The 16,017-nt window shown below is 41.5% G+C and overlaps 1 protein-coding gene across 4 annotated transcripts in view; it reads left to right on the top strand.

Annotated features, from left to right (window-relative positions):
- DDX6 (DEAD-box helicase 6) overlaps window positions 1-11,166 on the top strand; it is a 45,152-nt gene extending 33,986 nt beyond the window's left edge. For all 4 annotated transcript variants that reach the window (XM_063672182.1, XM_054437351.2, XM_054437352.2 and 1 more), the window contains exons 10-14: window positions 1,342-1,458; window positions 2,290-2,353; window positions 3,421-3,522; window positions 4,048-4,230; window positions 6,832-11,166. In XM_063672182.1, coding sequence (XP_063528252.1) covers window positions 1,342-1,458; window positions 2,290-2,353; window positions 3,421-3,522; window positions 4,048-4,223 — 459 coding nt within the window. In that variant the 3' untranslated portion in view covers window positions 4,224-4,230; window positions 6,832-11,166. The remainder of the gene's footprint in view (window positions 1-1,341; window positions 1,459-2,289; window positions 2,354-3,420; window positions 3,523-4,047; window positions 4,231-6,831) is intronic.
- The last annotated feature ends 4,851 nt before the right edge of the window (window positions 11,167-16,017 follow it).

Here is a 16,017-nt window from a genome sequence, read left to right as displayed (position 1 = left end):
TTGGGAGGCTGAGGCAGGCGGATCACGAGGTCAGGAGTTTGAGACCAGCCTGGCCAACATGGTGAAAACCCCGTCTGTACTATAAAATACAAAAAAATTGGGCATGGTGGCATGTGCCCGTAATCCCAGCTACTTGGGAGGCCGAGGCAGGAGAATTGCTTGAACCCAGGAGGCGGAGGTTGCAGTGAGCCAAGATTGCGCCATTGCAGTCCAGCTCTGGGCGACAGAGCAAGACTCCGTCTCGGGAATAAAAAAAAAAAAAAGATTAAAAAATAATTCATAGTGTTTCCTAAAAGGCAGGTTTAGTTGTTGACCTAAAGTTGATACTAAATGAGTAACAAGTCACAGATAACACTTTTGAATAGTTTCTGAAATACTTTGACCTTAACTAGGGTTAATCCTTATTATTCACATATTCTGTATTTGTGAATTTGCTTTGTCACTAGAATTTATTTGTAACTCCAGAATTAATACGTAAGGCAGTTTAGCAGTCATTTGTGGACATGTACAGTGTGGCAAAGAGTTTAAGTCACCTGACATTCACATTCCCAGCTGAGGTCGAAGAAGGCAATCTCTGTCCTCTTGTTTAGCTTTCATACTGTGAACAAGGGTCCTTTCACAGTCTGTGCCATGTTTTTCAAGTTTTTGTTGCTGATTTCACGGTTTTAATTAGCCCCTACACATGGTGCTGAAGTGCTGCCCAGTGCTGGTGGCATTGGTTGTGAGTATATTAAAGAAGGTATTCTTGGCTGGGCACAGTAGCTCATACCTGTAATCCCAGCACTTTGGGAAGCCGAAGTGGGCAGATCACCTGAGGTCAGGAGTTCGAGACCAGCCTGACCAACATGCTGAAACCCTGTCTCTACTAAAAGTACAAAAATTAGCCAGGCATTGTGGTGGGTGCCTGTAATCCCAGTTACTCAGGAGGCTGAGGGCGGAGAATCGCTTGAACCCAGGAGGCGGATGTTGCAGTGAGCTGAGATTGCACCATTGCACTCCAGCCTGGACAACAAGAGTGAAACTCCATTTCACACACACACAAAAAAAAGCATTCTTAAATGGAAACACATAAAACATAACTACTTGGAATCAGATAATCAATTGTATTACTCTTGTTGACAGTTCTGTGGCCCTTAAGAAATATACTCTAATACAGTAAATCTTAGATATTATCTTCCGTCTATTATTTACAATTTTTATAATTTACCATCTCTCTCATATCATGAGATTCTAAGTTTTAGACCATCTTAATGTTTCTTGTTTGCTGATTAGTGTTTTCAAGATTTGGCAAACCAAATGAAGGTTTTTATTTTTCTCATACTTATTTTTTTCTGTGCTCAGCTTCAGATAAACCAGTCGATCATTTTCTGTAACTCCTCTCAGCGAGTTGAATTGCTAGCCAAGAAGATTTCTCAACTGGGTTATTCTTGCTTCTATATTCATGCTAAGATGAGGCAGGTGAGTATAAAACTAGAACTTGCACAAATTTAACAAGAAATCTCTTTCTTTCTTTAGTTTTAATGTTCTTTTGAATGTCCTGAGTTTAAGAATAAACTGTTCCTTAGTAGCCAAAGGACCTTTCATTTTGACCTCTCTCAGCTTCAATTTTCTAGCAATAAAATAGGGATAATAGTACATATTCATAACTTACAAGGTTGTTAGGAAAATTAAGATAAATGTTTAAATGAGTACTTTGTAAGCTGTCAGGCATGATACAAATGTAAAATTTTATTCTTCCCTTCCTTCCCATGTTTAATTCTCTAATACAGTAAGTAGCCACGTGGCAATTTAAATCAGTTAAAATTAAAATAAAAAGTCAGTTTCTCAATCACAGCCACATTTCAAGTGCTCAGTAAGGCACCTGTTGCTACTGGATACTGTATTGGAATTGGTAGTACAGACACAAATATTTCCTTTATTATAGAAGTTTTACTAGACAGCACTGCTCTGGATTTTCAAATATGGCCCCTCAGCTGGCTGATTTTTCTTTTTTTCTTTACTGTTTGCCTTTAGAAAAAGATGCAATATCTAAATTTCAGAATTTGATTTAGCAAAAAATAATGTAAAACTGTAACAAAATGACTTTTGTTAACTACATTATGAAATTTCGTAAGTAAACAGTTTCTGTAGATGAAAAGATCAAGAACTTATTTGGTTTTGAAAGCAGCTTAATGTCTTGGATCACTTATAAACATTTTGGGTAGAACCGATCATCTCGGAGAAATACTTATGGGAAATTTAGGGCTGTATATGAGTGCTAATCAAATGGAATACATTGCTTTCTCCTAGGAACATCGAAATCGTGTATTTCATGATTTCCGAAATGGCTTATGCCGCAATCTTGTTTGCACTGGTAAGTATTTTTGTATTTCCTTTACCCAGTGTTTTTCTGCCAAGTTGTTTTTTGCTTTCTCTGTTCATATTACGCAGTGCAACCTGTGACATAGTCTGACACACCCTACCACTACTTTTAGGATTTCTGAAGTTGAAAATGAACTCTTGTTAGCTCCTGATACTGGGTTCCATATCTGAAACTTCAGAAGACTTACTCTGGCACTCATACCTCATCTCTGTCCTCTGTCTTTTTTTTTTTTTTTTTTGAGATGGAGTCTTTGTCACCCAGGCTGGAGTGCAGTGGTGCGATCTTGGCTCTCTGAAACCTCCACCTCCTGGGTTCAAGTGATTCTCCTGCCTCAGCCTCCCAAGTAGCTGGGATTGTGGGTGCCCGCTACCACTTAGCCCGGCTAATTTTTGTATTTTTGGTAGAAATGGGGGTTTCACCATGTTGGCCAGGCTGGTCTCGAACTCCTGACCTCAGGTGATCTGCCTGCTTTGGCCTCCCAAAGCGCTGGGATTACAGGCTTGAGTGCACCCAGCCTCTTTTAGACACATTTTTTTTAAACTTGCTTACAGGCCGGGCGCGGTGGCTCGCGCCTGTAATCCCAGGACTTTGGGAGGCCGAGGCGGGTGGGTCACGAGGTCAGGAGATCCAGACCATCCTGGCTAACACAGTGAAACCCCGTCTCTACTAAAAATACAAAAAATTAGCTGGGCGTGGTGGCGGGCGCCTGTAGTCCCAGCTGCTCAGGAGGCTGAGGCAGGAGAATGGCATGAACCCGGGAGGCGGAGGTTGCAGTGAGCCGAGATCGCGCCACTGCACTCCAGCCTGGGCGACAGAGCAAGACTCCGTCTCAAAATAAAAAAAAAATCTTGCTTACAATTACTGGAAAAAAGTAACTTGTGAGCAGAAAGTTATTTATGATAATGTGATTATGAGAGGTAATGCCAGTAATGTGCAAATGCATTTGAATAACTGAATTAAATTAATAAACTTAGGTTATGCTAGAAATATGTGTTAGTATTGTACTGAGAGACATTTCTAAATTGAAAGATAAAATTAAAATTATCTTTTTTTTTAAGATCTGTTTACCCGAGGTATTGATATACAAGCTGTGAATGTGGTAATAAACTTTGATTTCCCAAAGCTGGCAGAGACCTATCTCCATCGTATTGGAAGATCAGGTGAGGAAAAAAGAGGTGATATTCTTGGTAGAAGTTCTTTTTTGAGACGTGTAATGACTAAATTTTGTTCCTTTGTGAAATAGAGTACAGTAGCTATGAAAACAGTGAATTAACACTAATTCAGTTGTTTGGTATTTAAGACTAATTTCTAATTCTTCTATAGCATTTATTAAGAAAAGTTAAAGTAACTGCTCAATTTGAGATTAAATTAACACATGAGAACTTCACTCATTAGGTGGTATTGTCTGTGACTGTTGTTTAGTGTGTATTTTATGGCAGTTTTTGACACAGATGAGCAGCCATTTTGTCATTTGAGAAAGGTGAAATAAAGTACTATTTTGGGCTGCAAAACCTGAAGTTGTAGGGAAACCTGTGTTTGAAGACCATTAAGAAGTTGTTTTGCATACTAAGAATGGCACTGAACATCATTATCAATCCTGTGTGGTTTTGCCACTGCTTGACTTGCACAATTCGCATTGATTTTCATATTTTATTCATTAAAATTTTTAAACAAATGTTTTTTAGGTCGCTTTGGTCATCTTGGCTTAGCCATCAACTTGATCACATATGATGATCGCTTCAACCTGAAAAGTATTGAGGAGCAGCTGGGAACAGAAATTAAACCTATTCCGAGCAACATTGATAAGAGCCTGTATGTGGCAGAATACCACAGCGAGCCTGTAGAAGATGAGAAACCTTAACAAGCATGTACGTCCCTGACAGAACAGCTAAGAGGAACCTTTAAATGAAGGAAATCAAAATCTTTCCTGGGGGAAATTTGATGTCACACCATATATAATAGCAATAAAGGGTAAAAATACCAACCAGCATAAATGACAGTAAATAATATCTCTTGTGGGAGATTGTAGTCTCATTCGAGAATCTGTAAATGTTGTTCTTGAATGCGGCTTCCCGAGTATTGTGGTAGATTAGCAGTACTTAAATTCAGAGTCCTAAAATAATGAAAGCAAAAAAGAATGTTTTTCAGCAATTTGTTTTTCTTTTTGAGACAAGGTCTCCCTGTCATCCAGGCTGGAGTGCAGTGGTGCAATCATAGCTCACTGCAGCCTAGTTCTCCTGGGCTCCTGAGTAGCTGGAACTGTAGGCACATGCCACCACACCTGCCTAATGTTTTAAATTTTTGGTAGAAACAAGGTCTTGCTTTGTTGCCCAGGCTGGTCTAGAACTCCTGAACTCCAGCAATCCTCCTGCCTTGACTTCCCAAAGTGTTAGGATTATAGGCGCAAGCCACTGTGCCTGGCATTTTTTGGCAGTTTTGTGGGGGGGATTTTTGTGGTTTTTTTTTTTTTTTGAGACAGTCTTGCTCTATTGCCCAGGCTGGAGTACAGTGGCACAATCATGGCTCACTGCAACCTCTGCCTCCCAGGTTCAAGCGATTCTGGTGTGCCTCAGCATCCCAAGTAGCTGGAATTACAGGCATGCTCCACCATGCCCAGCTAATTTTTGTATTCTTTAGTAGAGTTGGAGTTTGACCATGTTGGCCAGGCTGGTCTCAAACTCCTGACCGCAAGTGATCTACCCCCCTCAGCCTCCTAAAGGGAGGCTGGGATTACAGGTGTGAGCCACCGCACTGCCAGCAGTTTTGAATATGAAAGTATTTACATTTCTGAAAATGTAAAATTTTTTAGCATTTACTCTTAATTTCTAGTAAGTACATTAATCACTCTGATAAAACTATCCATAATACCATATTACCAAATGTTTAATCAGATTATGAGGATGGCCATCTTTTTAAAATACCCACTCTGGGCCGGGTGTGGTAGCTCACACATGTAATCCCAGTACTTTGGGAGGCTGAGGTGGGCAGATCACGAGGTCAAGAGATCGAGACCATGCTGGCCAACATGGTGAAACCCCGTCTCTACTAAAAATACAAAAATTAGCCGGGCATGGTGGCACGCACTTGTAGTCCCAGCTAGTCAGGAGGCTGAGACAGGAGAATCACTTGAACCCGGGAGGTGGAGGTTACAGTGAGCCGAGATCGCACCATTGCACTCCAGCCTGGGTGACAATGCTAGACTCCATCTCAAAAAAAAAAGCCACTTGGGCTGGCTCAGTCGCTCACACCTGTAATCCCAGCACTTTGGGAGGCTGAGGCGGGTGGATTACCTGAGGTCAGGACTTCAAGACCAGCCTGGCCAACCTGGTGAAACCCCGTGTCCGCTAAAGATACAGCAAATTAGCCAGGCGTGTTGGCGGGCCCCTGTTAATCCCAGCTAGTCAGGAGGCTGAGGCAAGAGAATCTCTTGAACCTGGGAGGCAGAGGTTGCAATGAGCCGAGGTCATGCCATTGCACTCCAGCCTGGGCGGTAAGAGTAAAACTCTGCCTCATAAATAAATAACCCACTCTGATTTCCTAGGTAATAAGAGTGAAACTCCGTCAAATACATAAATAAATAAAATACCCACTCTGATTTCCTGGACAACCTGTCTTCCCATCTTTTTTTTTATTTTTATTAAGATGGGGTCTCACCATGTTGCCCCGGCTGGTCTCAAACTCCTAGGTTCAAATGATCCTCCCACCTTGGCCTCCCAGAGTGCTGGGATTATAGGTGTGAGCCACCATGCCCGGCCTCTATCATCTTTTGGTGACTATTGGGCTCTAGTTAGAAATGCACGAAACAAGGCTCAGCTTTAAGCAAGATACGTTGTTTCAGTATTTCCTAAAGAAAATCTGATTTGACAAAGGATAGTTTCCAAATTATAGGTGAACATCTTACCTATTTAACCTAATGTTACTTAAAAATTTTTTTTTTTTCTTTCTTTTTTAAATAGAGACGAGGTTTCACCATGTTGGCCAGGCTGGTCTCAAACTCCTGACCTCAGGTGATCCGCCCACCTTAGCCTCCCAGAGTGCTGAGATTACTGGCGGGAGCCACCTCACCCAGCCAATTGTTACTTAAATAATTTTTAAATTACTCTTTACTCTTTTTTCCTTAAGTTAAACATCAAACACAAACTCTTGGACAAGCATAAAACTAGCCAATGTTTGCTAGTACTTTGGCAGAGTATTCAGTTTGTGTAAGGTGTAATTTTTTTTCCCCCTGATTTAATTGTTATGAGTGAGGGCTGCCTGCTATCAGAACATTCACATTCATTCAGGCCCCCAATCTATCTCAGGGTTGCCTACCAGAAATTACTTAATCCTATAACCAGTAGATTCTATAGTAGGCACAGGGTCAGTAGAAACTACTAGAAAAGAGCATTTGGGATGAGGATTGTGAAAACCTATGTATCCTAGTTTGTGTTGCTTTCAGAATGTTAATTTTATATTCTCTTCTTCTGTAGGCTTTGACAAACTACAAAAGGCTCGTTTGGATCTGTGACACATCGTTTTGGGGGGAATGCTCTTCTCTTTGTGGGTTTTTCATCTTTTATTTTGGAACTATGAAGACTTAAAAGAGCTCAGACATTTTTTTCTTTTTTTAACTGGTGAAGAGAAAAAGGCTGAAAAGAAGGAATATACCTTTTTTGTTCCACTTGTTTGCACTGTGTGCTGACTGAACATTAGTTGCACTAACTGCTGGTTTTTAAAAAATGTTTTCTGGGGAAAGGGGACAAGGAAGGAAAAGAAAGAAGAGAAGGGGAGAAACCCTAAAAAGAGAAGAATCTTAATGAACACACAAGCTTGTCAATGATTTCAAAATTCTCCAACAGCTGACTCTCGAGTGCATTTCAACTTCTCCCTGATTACTCATCCGTTTTTTAAGCCTGAAGAGCTTATTACTTATTTGTGCGAAGTGCCTTATGCTATGAGACCATTCAGAATATCATCTTTTAGACACAGCCCGAGGAATCAACAATAGTAACTCTTTCTTTCCTTTTTTCTTTTTCTTTTAAAAAATGTCTTTTCATTTTGGTTTCAGGTTGAAGTCTCTTCCCTTTCTACCCAATACTCGAGCCCAGGGCTAGAAGTTGAAACTTACTAGTAATGTTAAACACCATTTTTTTTCTTTTTGTGGAGGAGTTGATATGCAACTGCAGTTCATCCGCACTGTAAATACATGTATTTAAAAAAACAATCCCAAGTAAAAATTTCTTCTGGGCTGAGTAGATAAAAAACATCATCGCTCCCAAAGGAAAGAGCAGTCTATCATTGCAGGAGCCATATGACAAGCCTTTGTGCTCTATAGCAGACACTAAAGACTGGTTTACATACGCCTCCAGTAGTAGTATGGCACTTGATGTGTAGACATGTCAGAGCCTTGAACCTCTTTCCTCTGTGGCAAAGCGTGTCCCATAGAAAATTGGGTGTGTATACTTGTATAAACTTTGTAAATAAGTTTTTTTTCTGGGTTCATATATATATATATATATATATATATATACATATATATATATTTTTTTTTGGATGAAGGTTGCTGGGATTAAGGGGATTAGAGTGATTATGGGAGCAGCTAAAGATGAGAGGGGCTCAGTTTTACGCAACACTAAATTCTAGAAAGTACTTTGGCGTCTTGCTGTAGAGAGCAGATTTCTATGGTACCCTGTGTTAGTAAAGGGGCCCAGAAATCTGGGATGTACTGTTTGCTGCCACACTGTCTCACCTAGTACCTTTGGAGTAGGTTTACCAGAGAGAGCAAGGAAGCTTCAAAACATTGATAATTCAAGATTCATTTTGAGAAGCTCTGATTTTGCTTCTTCCCCCTTTCTAAAAGTTTGAGGAATATTTCAAGCTCTGCAACAGGGGGCAAAGATTAATCTACCTTGCAGTGTAGGAATTCTATTGAGTGGCAGTGTCGTTGAGCAGTATATATATAAAGCACAGATTTGCATTTCAGAATATTAGCCAGTACCAGCTTTGGTAACGTTAGCAGTTCTGGAGCTTAATTTTCTGTGGATCATTTCCTGTAGTGTGTAAATGTGTTGCCCTCTGCCCACTTTGATACATAAACTTTTGCAGGAATGGGCAACCTGAGAGCTGTTAACTTTCATGCTACAGAAAGCTGCTTGCCATTCTCTTGCATTGTGACAAGAATTGTTACCTGTCATTTTGCACTGTAAATTGCTGGCAAATGCTTTACAGTCAATAGTGTTGCTTTAAATTGTGCCCCTCCCAACATGCTTGATGTTTGGCCTGATCTCCAGGCAAAAGGAGTGAGATGAATCAAAACCAGTGAACTTTTTTTTTTTAATGTTTTTAATTCCCTTTTAACCCAGTGTACTAGGTCAATCAGGAGGCATCGGGAAAGGGGGGAAAAAAGCAAAAAACAAAATTAAAAAAAATTGATTTCCATATTTTATTGTCTTTCAAAACCCTAAAATATTACAAAATAAGTCCTGCGTATACTTTAATGTTTTAACTCTTTTGGACAAAGGAATCAATTACTTGAAGTTGCTTTTTTTTGACTCCGCCTACTTCTGAGCAAACTATTTGTGACTCACCCACAATTCCTTGGAGATCAAAATCCTACAGATGCCTCCTGATGGGACATAGCCCTAACTCCTTAACAACTGTAGCAAGAGCTGCATGGTACAAACCCAAAAAAGAGCAAGCTCATCTATTTGGAACCCAAGCCTCATATTTTCTGTCCAGTCAATGTTGGTTACTAAATAGAAAACCTAATTAAGGAAGTAACTTTTTTCCAGGGAGGGGTGGGAGAGGGAATTTAAAAGGTGTCAACTTTTGACCAAAAAAATTTTGCCCTTGTACCGATGCAGCTCTCTTTCTCCCCCACCTCTTGCGAGATAAGAGGGATCATTCATATAGAAGACAAGAGTATAAATGCAATTCTGTATCTCGCTAGAGAACATGTGGGTGACTAAACAAAAAGTGCAGTCTCCTTCGCCAACTTTAGACTGCCTGGTGCCACATGCCTGTGGGTCCCTCTTAAAGCACAGACTTAAAATGGAAAGTATTACTGAAGTATAGCCTCTAATGAGGAGTGGCACTTAAACTATCTGGGACACCACTACTGGACACGGTCTTGTAGAGGCAGCTGTCCAGTTTTGGTGCTTGACTCTTGAATAGGAATTGTTAAATGGAAAGATGCTCTAAGGACTAGGTCAAAGCCTGGTCTTTTTTTTTTTCTTTCTTTCTTTTTTGGGCCCTCATAATAAATAAGCAATTTTACTATTGGGAGTTGTTTTCACATTCTTTCCAATATTGGATATGTATTTTTTTTTTAAGTAATGATAGTATTTTCCAGTGGCTCATTTGGATGAGAACTACCCCCTATTTTTAATATTAAACTACATCCAACTCATGGTTTAGCCTTTGGTTGTATAGTTGTGTAATGGGCTATGGACTGTTACACACCTTGCCACCTCTAGGCCTATGTTTTTTCTTTCCCCATATATTCTGATGGGGATAAATACTGTTTTGCCTTTCCCATAGGAATTGAATACATTTATTCTAAAATGATCTTTCGCAGAAGTAAGGGAGAGGGAAACCTAAATATACCTCTAAATTGTTTCAAGTTGGTCCCAGCAGCATAAAATGGGTTGGCCCCAAAGGGTTGGAGGGTGGGCTTGGATATCAGTATTTGTTTTCAGAATGAGATGGGAGCATCTTTCCTTTGCCACGTGCTTTGTGCGTGATACCATCATGCTTGGTTCAAACGACAACTCAGCACAAAGCCTTGAGTATAAATTGTTGGAATCAAAACATCTCATTCTGATGACGTGGTTTAATTTTTTAATTTTTTTTTTTTTAATAGGGGTGGGAGGGAGGGTACTTTGCCCCAAAAGGGAGGGTGTCTGCACTAAGGATTTAGAAACACTTTGGAAGCTCATAACCTCATCAGAAACTGCCTTTAGCCACACTCCTGACCTTCTAGATGAGTAACAAAAAAATGAAATAAGTTCTTGGGAATTAAGCCATTTATTTTAATTTGCTATTTTTTCAGCGTTCTAGGTATCTTTAAATTTGTTATTGTGGAATCATTTTCTTGCCAAATACCTTTTTCAAAATTATTGGCCTCATGAGAGCTGAAGTAAGCCAGCTTTTTGGTGAACTTTAGTGGACTTCTGTGAGATTGTAGTTGTACTTTGTATCTCTAAAGATAGTTTTTTAAAACTCTCAAAGAAAATCTACTCTCCTTTCTGATCTAAAAACTCATCTTTGGGGTAAAGAGTTGTGTCCAAAGGTTGTCACAGTTCATGAGGTCAGAGGGAGCTAGCCTGGCATCTGGACTCTGCCCCTCCACAGCTGACAGATTCCAACAGAAGTGTATTTAAATTCTCCAGTAGACAATGCTGGGCAAGGGAGGGGGTAGGGCTGGGTTATTAAGATACAGGCTGCTGTATTTTAACCATTGGTTGTGGGGGAAGGGGAGCCTGGAGAAAACAAAGTCACTGTTCCCTTTTTTGAAACAGGAAAAAAAATTATTTTTTGTTCAGTAAAAATGGTAGAGAATTCCAATGTCCCTAGCCACAAGGGACCAGTTCCACTGAGAAGTGAACAGTGGGAACTCAAAATTTCAGAAACATCAGGGGAAGGGAAAATTGGCTTTCTCTTAATTGGCAGATGTTCCAGTGGGGGGCTCTGTTTTTGTTGGGATGTGTTATGTTGTATGTACACATATATGGACCAGAGTCTGCTGAGTTTATAAGGTTCAAAAAATATGGTAAAATCTTGGTTTTTGTTAATTTATCTCAATAAAAGCCCACTGGAACTCCAAATGTGTGTGTGTGGTATGTCCTTAGTAGTAGCTGTGTGCATAGGAATCTGAGCATTTTGCTCAGGTAATTCATACTGTGAAACAGACATATCTCAACCCATCATTACTGTGAAGCCCAGTTGAATTCAGAGCCCCTTCATCTGTTGTAGATACTGTTCCACCATGCTGTCAGATTTCACAGCCTAAATGGAGAACCAGTCGGTCGGGAAGAGGGGAGATGTGGTCTGTAATATGTCCAAATATATCAGTAATTACCACCTCCTACAATTGTTGTCAAATGTAAAGCTGAACATACCCCCAAAACCAACGTATACTACATCTAACAGTATGAATGGAATTCTTAGGCTGAGAACTACAAACCACTGATGAAATAAAAGATCTAAGTTGGGAAAAGCAGACACTCAAAGCTGAGCACATCACTCTCACTACCTCTCTACCCAAAGAAATGCTTAAGAGTAACTAAGAAAATAGAGTCAGTCCCCTGTATCTGGGTTTTATATCTGCACACTCAGTCAACTGCAGACCAAAAGTGTTAGGCCTACAATGGTTGGATCTGTACTGAGTATGTACAGATTTTTCTTGTTCCCTGAACTACAGTATAACAACTATCTACATAGCACTGCACTAGATATGAGTAATCTGGAAATGACAAAGTATACAAGATGATGTCCAGAGATTATATGCAAACACTACATCATTTTATATAAGGGACTTGAGCATCTGAGGGTTTGGTATTCGCAAGGGAGGGTGGAATCCTGGAACCACCCCTCGTGGATACCAAGGAGCAAACAACTTTGCAATACCTATATGCTGAAGCTACAAAATAAACTGACAGAAAAATCAGACCTGGATAAATGGAGATGCCATGGTTCATGGAATCGAAGAATAAATCTTGAGTTTCACCAATTTGGTCTAGAGGGTCAATGCATTTCCAGTCAATCCCAATAGGCTTTTTTGTGAATACCCACAAGCTGATTCTATAAAATAGATGTGGAATGCTGGGTGTGGTGGCATTCACCTATAGTCCCAGCTACTCAGGAGGATAAGATGGGAGCATCAGTGGAGCCCAGGGGTTCCAGGCCAGCCTGAGCAACAGAGTGAGACCTCTCTAAAGTAGTAAAATATATATGGGAAGGCAAATTATGCCGTAACAATTTTGTAATAGGAAGAAATTGGAGGAGTCACTACCTGATTTGGACTCAATATAAAGACACAATAACATATTGGCAAAAGGATAGACGTGTATTGATGGAACAGAATAGCCCAAAAATAGACCCACACAAATATAGTTGATTTTTGACAGTGCAAAGGCCATTCAATGAAGAAAATATAGTCTTCAATAAGTGATACTGAATATGTTGCAAAAACAAAAATCTTTCACCCATTCCTTGTGCCTTCTATAAAAACTTAAAATGGATCATATGGCCAGGTGCGGTGGCTCATGCCTGTAATAGCAATACTTTGGGAGGCTAAGGCAGGCAGATCACTTAAGGCAAAGAGTTCAAGACCAACCTGGCCAACATCGCAAAACACCACCTCTACTGAAAATATAAAAATTAGCTGGGCGTGGTGGTGCGTGCCTGTAGTCCCAGCTACTTAGGAGGCTAAGGCACAAGAATTGCTTGAACCCGGGAGAGGGCAGTTGCAGTGAGCCAAGATTGCGCCACTGCACTCCAGCCTGGGTGACAGAGCAAGACCCTATCTCAAAAAACAAAAGAAATGGATCATAAACCTGAAAGTAGAACATGAAACTAAAATTTCTAGAAGAAAATGAGAGAATCTGTGACCTGGTTGGGTTTGGCAGAAAGCTAAACATATAATGTTATGGAGAAGATTGATGAGCAGTTGTTAAAACTTTCTTATCAATTAAGTGAGCTGTGGAAGATATAGAATAAGTAGTAACTTAGAATAATAGGAATTAGAATTTAGTTCAAGTAAATTCAGAAGTTAAGGAGAAAGCTGGGCCCAGTGGCACACGTCTGTAGTCCCAGCTACTCGGGAGGTTAAGTCTGGGGGGATCACTTGAGTACCTGGAGTTCAAATCCAGTTTGGGCAACATAGTGAGACCGTGTGTGTGTGTGTGTGTGTGTGTGTGTCTCAAAAAAAAAATGTTAAGGAGACTTCAAAGATTTACAGATTGTACATTGGAAAAGTACACTGGCCAGTCGCAGTGGCTCACACCTGTAATCCCAACCTTTTGGGAAGCCGAGGTGGGGGTATTACTTGAGGTCAGGAGTTTGAGACCAGCCTGGCCAACATGGTGACACCCTGTCTCTACAAAAATGCAAAAATTGGCCAGACGCAGTGGCTCATGCCTGTAATCCCAACACTTTGGAAGGCCAAGGCAGGCGGATCACGAGGTCAGGAGTTCGAGACCAGCCTGGCCAACATAGTGAAACCCCGTCTCTACTAAAAATACAAAAATTAGTTGGGCATGGTGGTGCATGCCGGTAATCCCAGCTACTCAGGAGGCTGAGGCAGGAGAATCACGTGAACCTGGGAGGCAGAAGTTGTGGTGAGCCAAGATCGCGCCACTGCACTCCAGCCTGGGCAACAGAACAAGTCTCTGTCTCCAAAAAAAAAAAAAAAAAAAAAATACAAAAAATACAAAAAAATAAGCCGAGTATGGTCGTGGGCACCTGTAATCCCAACTACTTGGGAGGCTGAGGCAGAGAATTGTTCGAACTCGGGAGGCAGAGGTTGCAGTGAGCCAAGATCGTGCCACTGCACTCCAGCCTGGGCGACGGAGCGAGACTCCGTCTCAAAAAAAAAGCAAAAATTAGCCGGGCGTGGTGGCATGCACCTGTAATTTTAGCTGTTCAGGAGGCTGAGGCAGGAGAATCACTTGAACCCAGGAGGCGAGGTTGTATTGAGCCGAGACCGTGCCACTGCACTCCAGCCTGGGCAGAGTGAGACTGTCTCAACAACAAAAAAAAGTCAAGTCTAGTAACCTGTCTCCAAATTCAGTTCCTTCACTGCACTACCCTGTCTATAAAGGAATGTGGGGGGACACGTCTTCAATCAGAGGAGCAAAGAGAACGGATATGAAAATCACTTAACAGTACTGTACAGTCTGGTCTAAGGTCAGACTTCCTGGTAGACTCTGTGGGAAAGTATTGATTCTTAGATCCCCAGTTGCCTTTCCATTATCTCATTAATCTAATTATGGAATAGAGAGTGTAGCAGGTGCCTACATCTTCAGGGCTGTTCTCTAAGCTCACTGTCTCCACAGATTGGCCTGTATGAACCACACTAACATTCCCTCTGGTCCCTGGCTTCCATTTGGATTTGCTCACCAGGGATTCCCCCCAGGAAATCAGTGGGAGGGAAGACAGTAAGATCCTCTAATTCCCTAATTAGAGTTTGTCTGCCTCTAATTCCCTCCCTGCAAGATTGTCTCTAGCTGCTTTGTCCCTTAACCTGAGGTCTCTTACTGAATCTGAACCTACATGACTCTTGCCTCATTTTCTGTAACTGTTGCCTCCCTTTGTTAAGTTCTGCTACATAAGTCCTCTTCAAATTATGCTATTACAAGTGCACCATCTGTTTCTTTTTGGGATCCAGACTGATAGAGTAATTGGTACCAGAAGCGGCCCTGGAAAACAGACTCTTAAAATTAGATTCTGGGATGGGGTTAGTCATACTTAAAGAGCTCAATAACCTCCTCATGGGAGGTGGTGGAGGGGAGGCCAGGAATGGGACATGAGTGATCCATGGCATACAGTGGTGTCACAATTCAAATTTTGACTGGTGGTACCATGGGATGAAGTGAGGTAAAGGGCAAGTCATGGGGAAAGCTGTGACAATTATAGCGACAATAGGCCCTCGAGTGCATACAAAAGAATAAGAGAAATAAAAATTAGGGACATGCCAGCTGGGTGCGGCAGCTCACACCTGTAATCCCAACATTTTGGGAGGCCGAGGCAGGTGGATCACCTGAGGTCAGGAGTTCGAGACCAGCCTGGCCAACGTGGTGAAAACCCCATCTCTACTAAAAATACAAAAATTAGGGGGGCGTGGTGGTGGGTGCCTGTAATCCCAGCTACTCTGGAGGCTGAGGCAGGAGAATCGCTTGAACCCAGGAGGTGGAGGTTGCAGTGAGCTGAAATCGCACCATTCCATTCTAGCCTGGGTGACAAGAGCAAGACTCTGTCTTTAAAAAAAAAAAAAAAAAAGAACATGCAATTAACATTCAAAGAGAAAGAGAAGGCCTCCTTGGGAGTTTTGGTGAAGGGCCCTTATCTGTAGATATTTTTGGTGTTAGCTAATTGATTCCAGTGTCCCTAGGACTAAAATAGATGGCAGCCTTTGAAAATCAAGTTTTACTTGATTTGTATAAAGAGAAAAGCTCTAGATCTGGTGAACAGAATTCTGACTTGAGATAGTCTGTTGAACTCCCCTCAACAAGGCCAGTTCCTTGACACGGAGCTCCTTGAATAAAAGGGAATCTGAATCTGGGTCCCCCTTCTAGCCTTTTTTTTTTTTTTTTAGACGGAGTCTCGCTCTGTTGCCAGGCTGGAGTGCAGTGGCGCGATCTGGGCTGATTGCAACCTCTGCCTCCCGGGTTCAAGCAATTCTCCTGCCTCAGCCTCCCAAGTAGCTGGGACCACAGGCACGTGCCACCACACCCGGCTCATTTTTTGTATTTTTAGTAGAGACGCAGTTTCACCATGTTGGCCAGGATGGTCTCGAGCTCCAGACCTCGTGATCCGCCTGCCTTGGCCTCCCAAAGTGCTGGGATTACAGGCGTGAGCCACCAGGCCTGGCCTTCTAGCCTTATCCCAAAACGGCTTGTGACTGTTTACCAGGGAGACAAGGGAAGAGGAAATAAATAGGCGTTTGAGGACTACTG

Source organism: Pongo pygmaeus, chromosome 9 (genome assembly GCF_028885625.2).
Source record: "Pongo pygmaeus isolate AG05252 chromosome 9, NHGRI_mPonPyg2-v2.0_pri, whole genome shotgun sequence".
Classification (NCBI taxonomy): Eukaryota; Metazoa; Chordata; class Mammalia; order Primates; family Hominidae; genus Pongo; species Pongo pygmaeus.
This window is presented reverse-complemented; position numbering and strand designations above follow the sequence as displayed.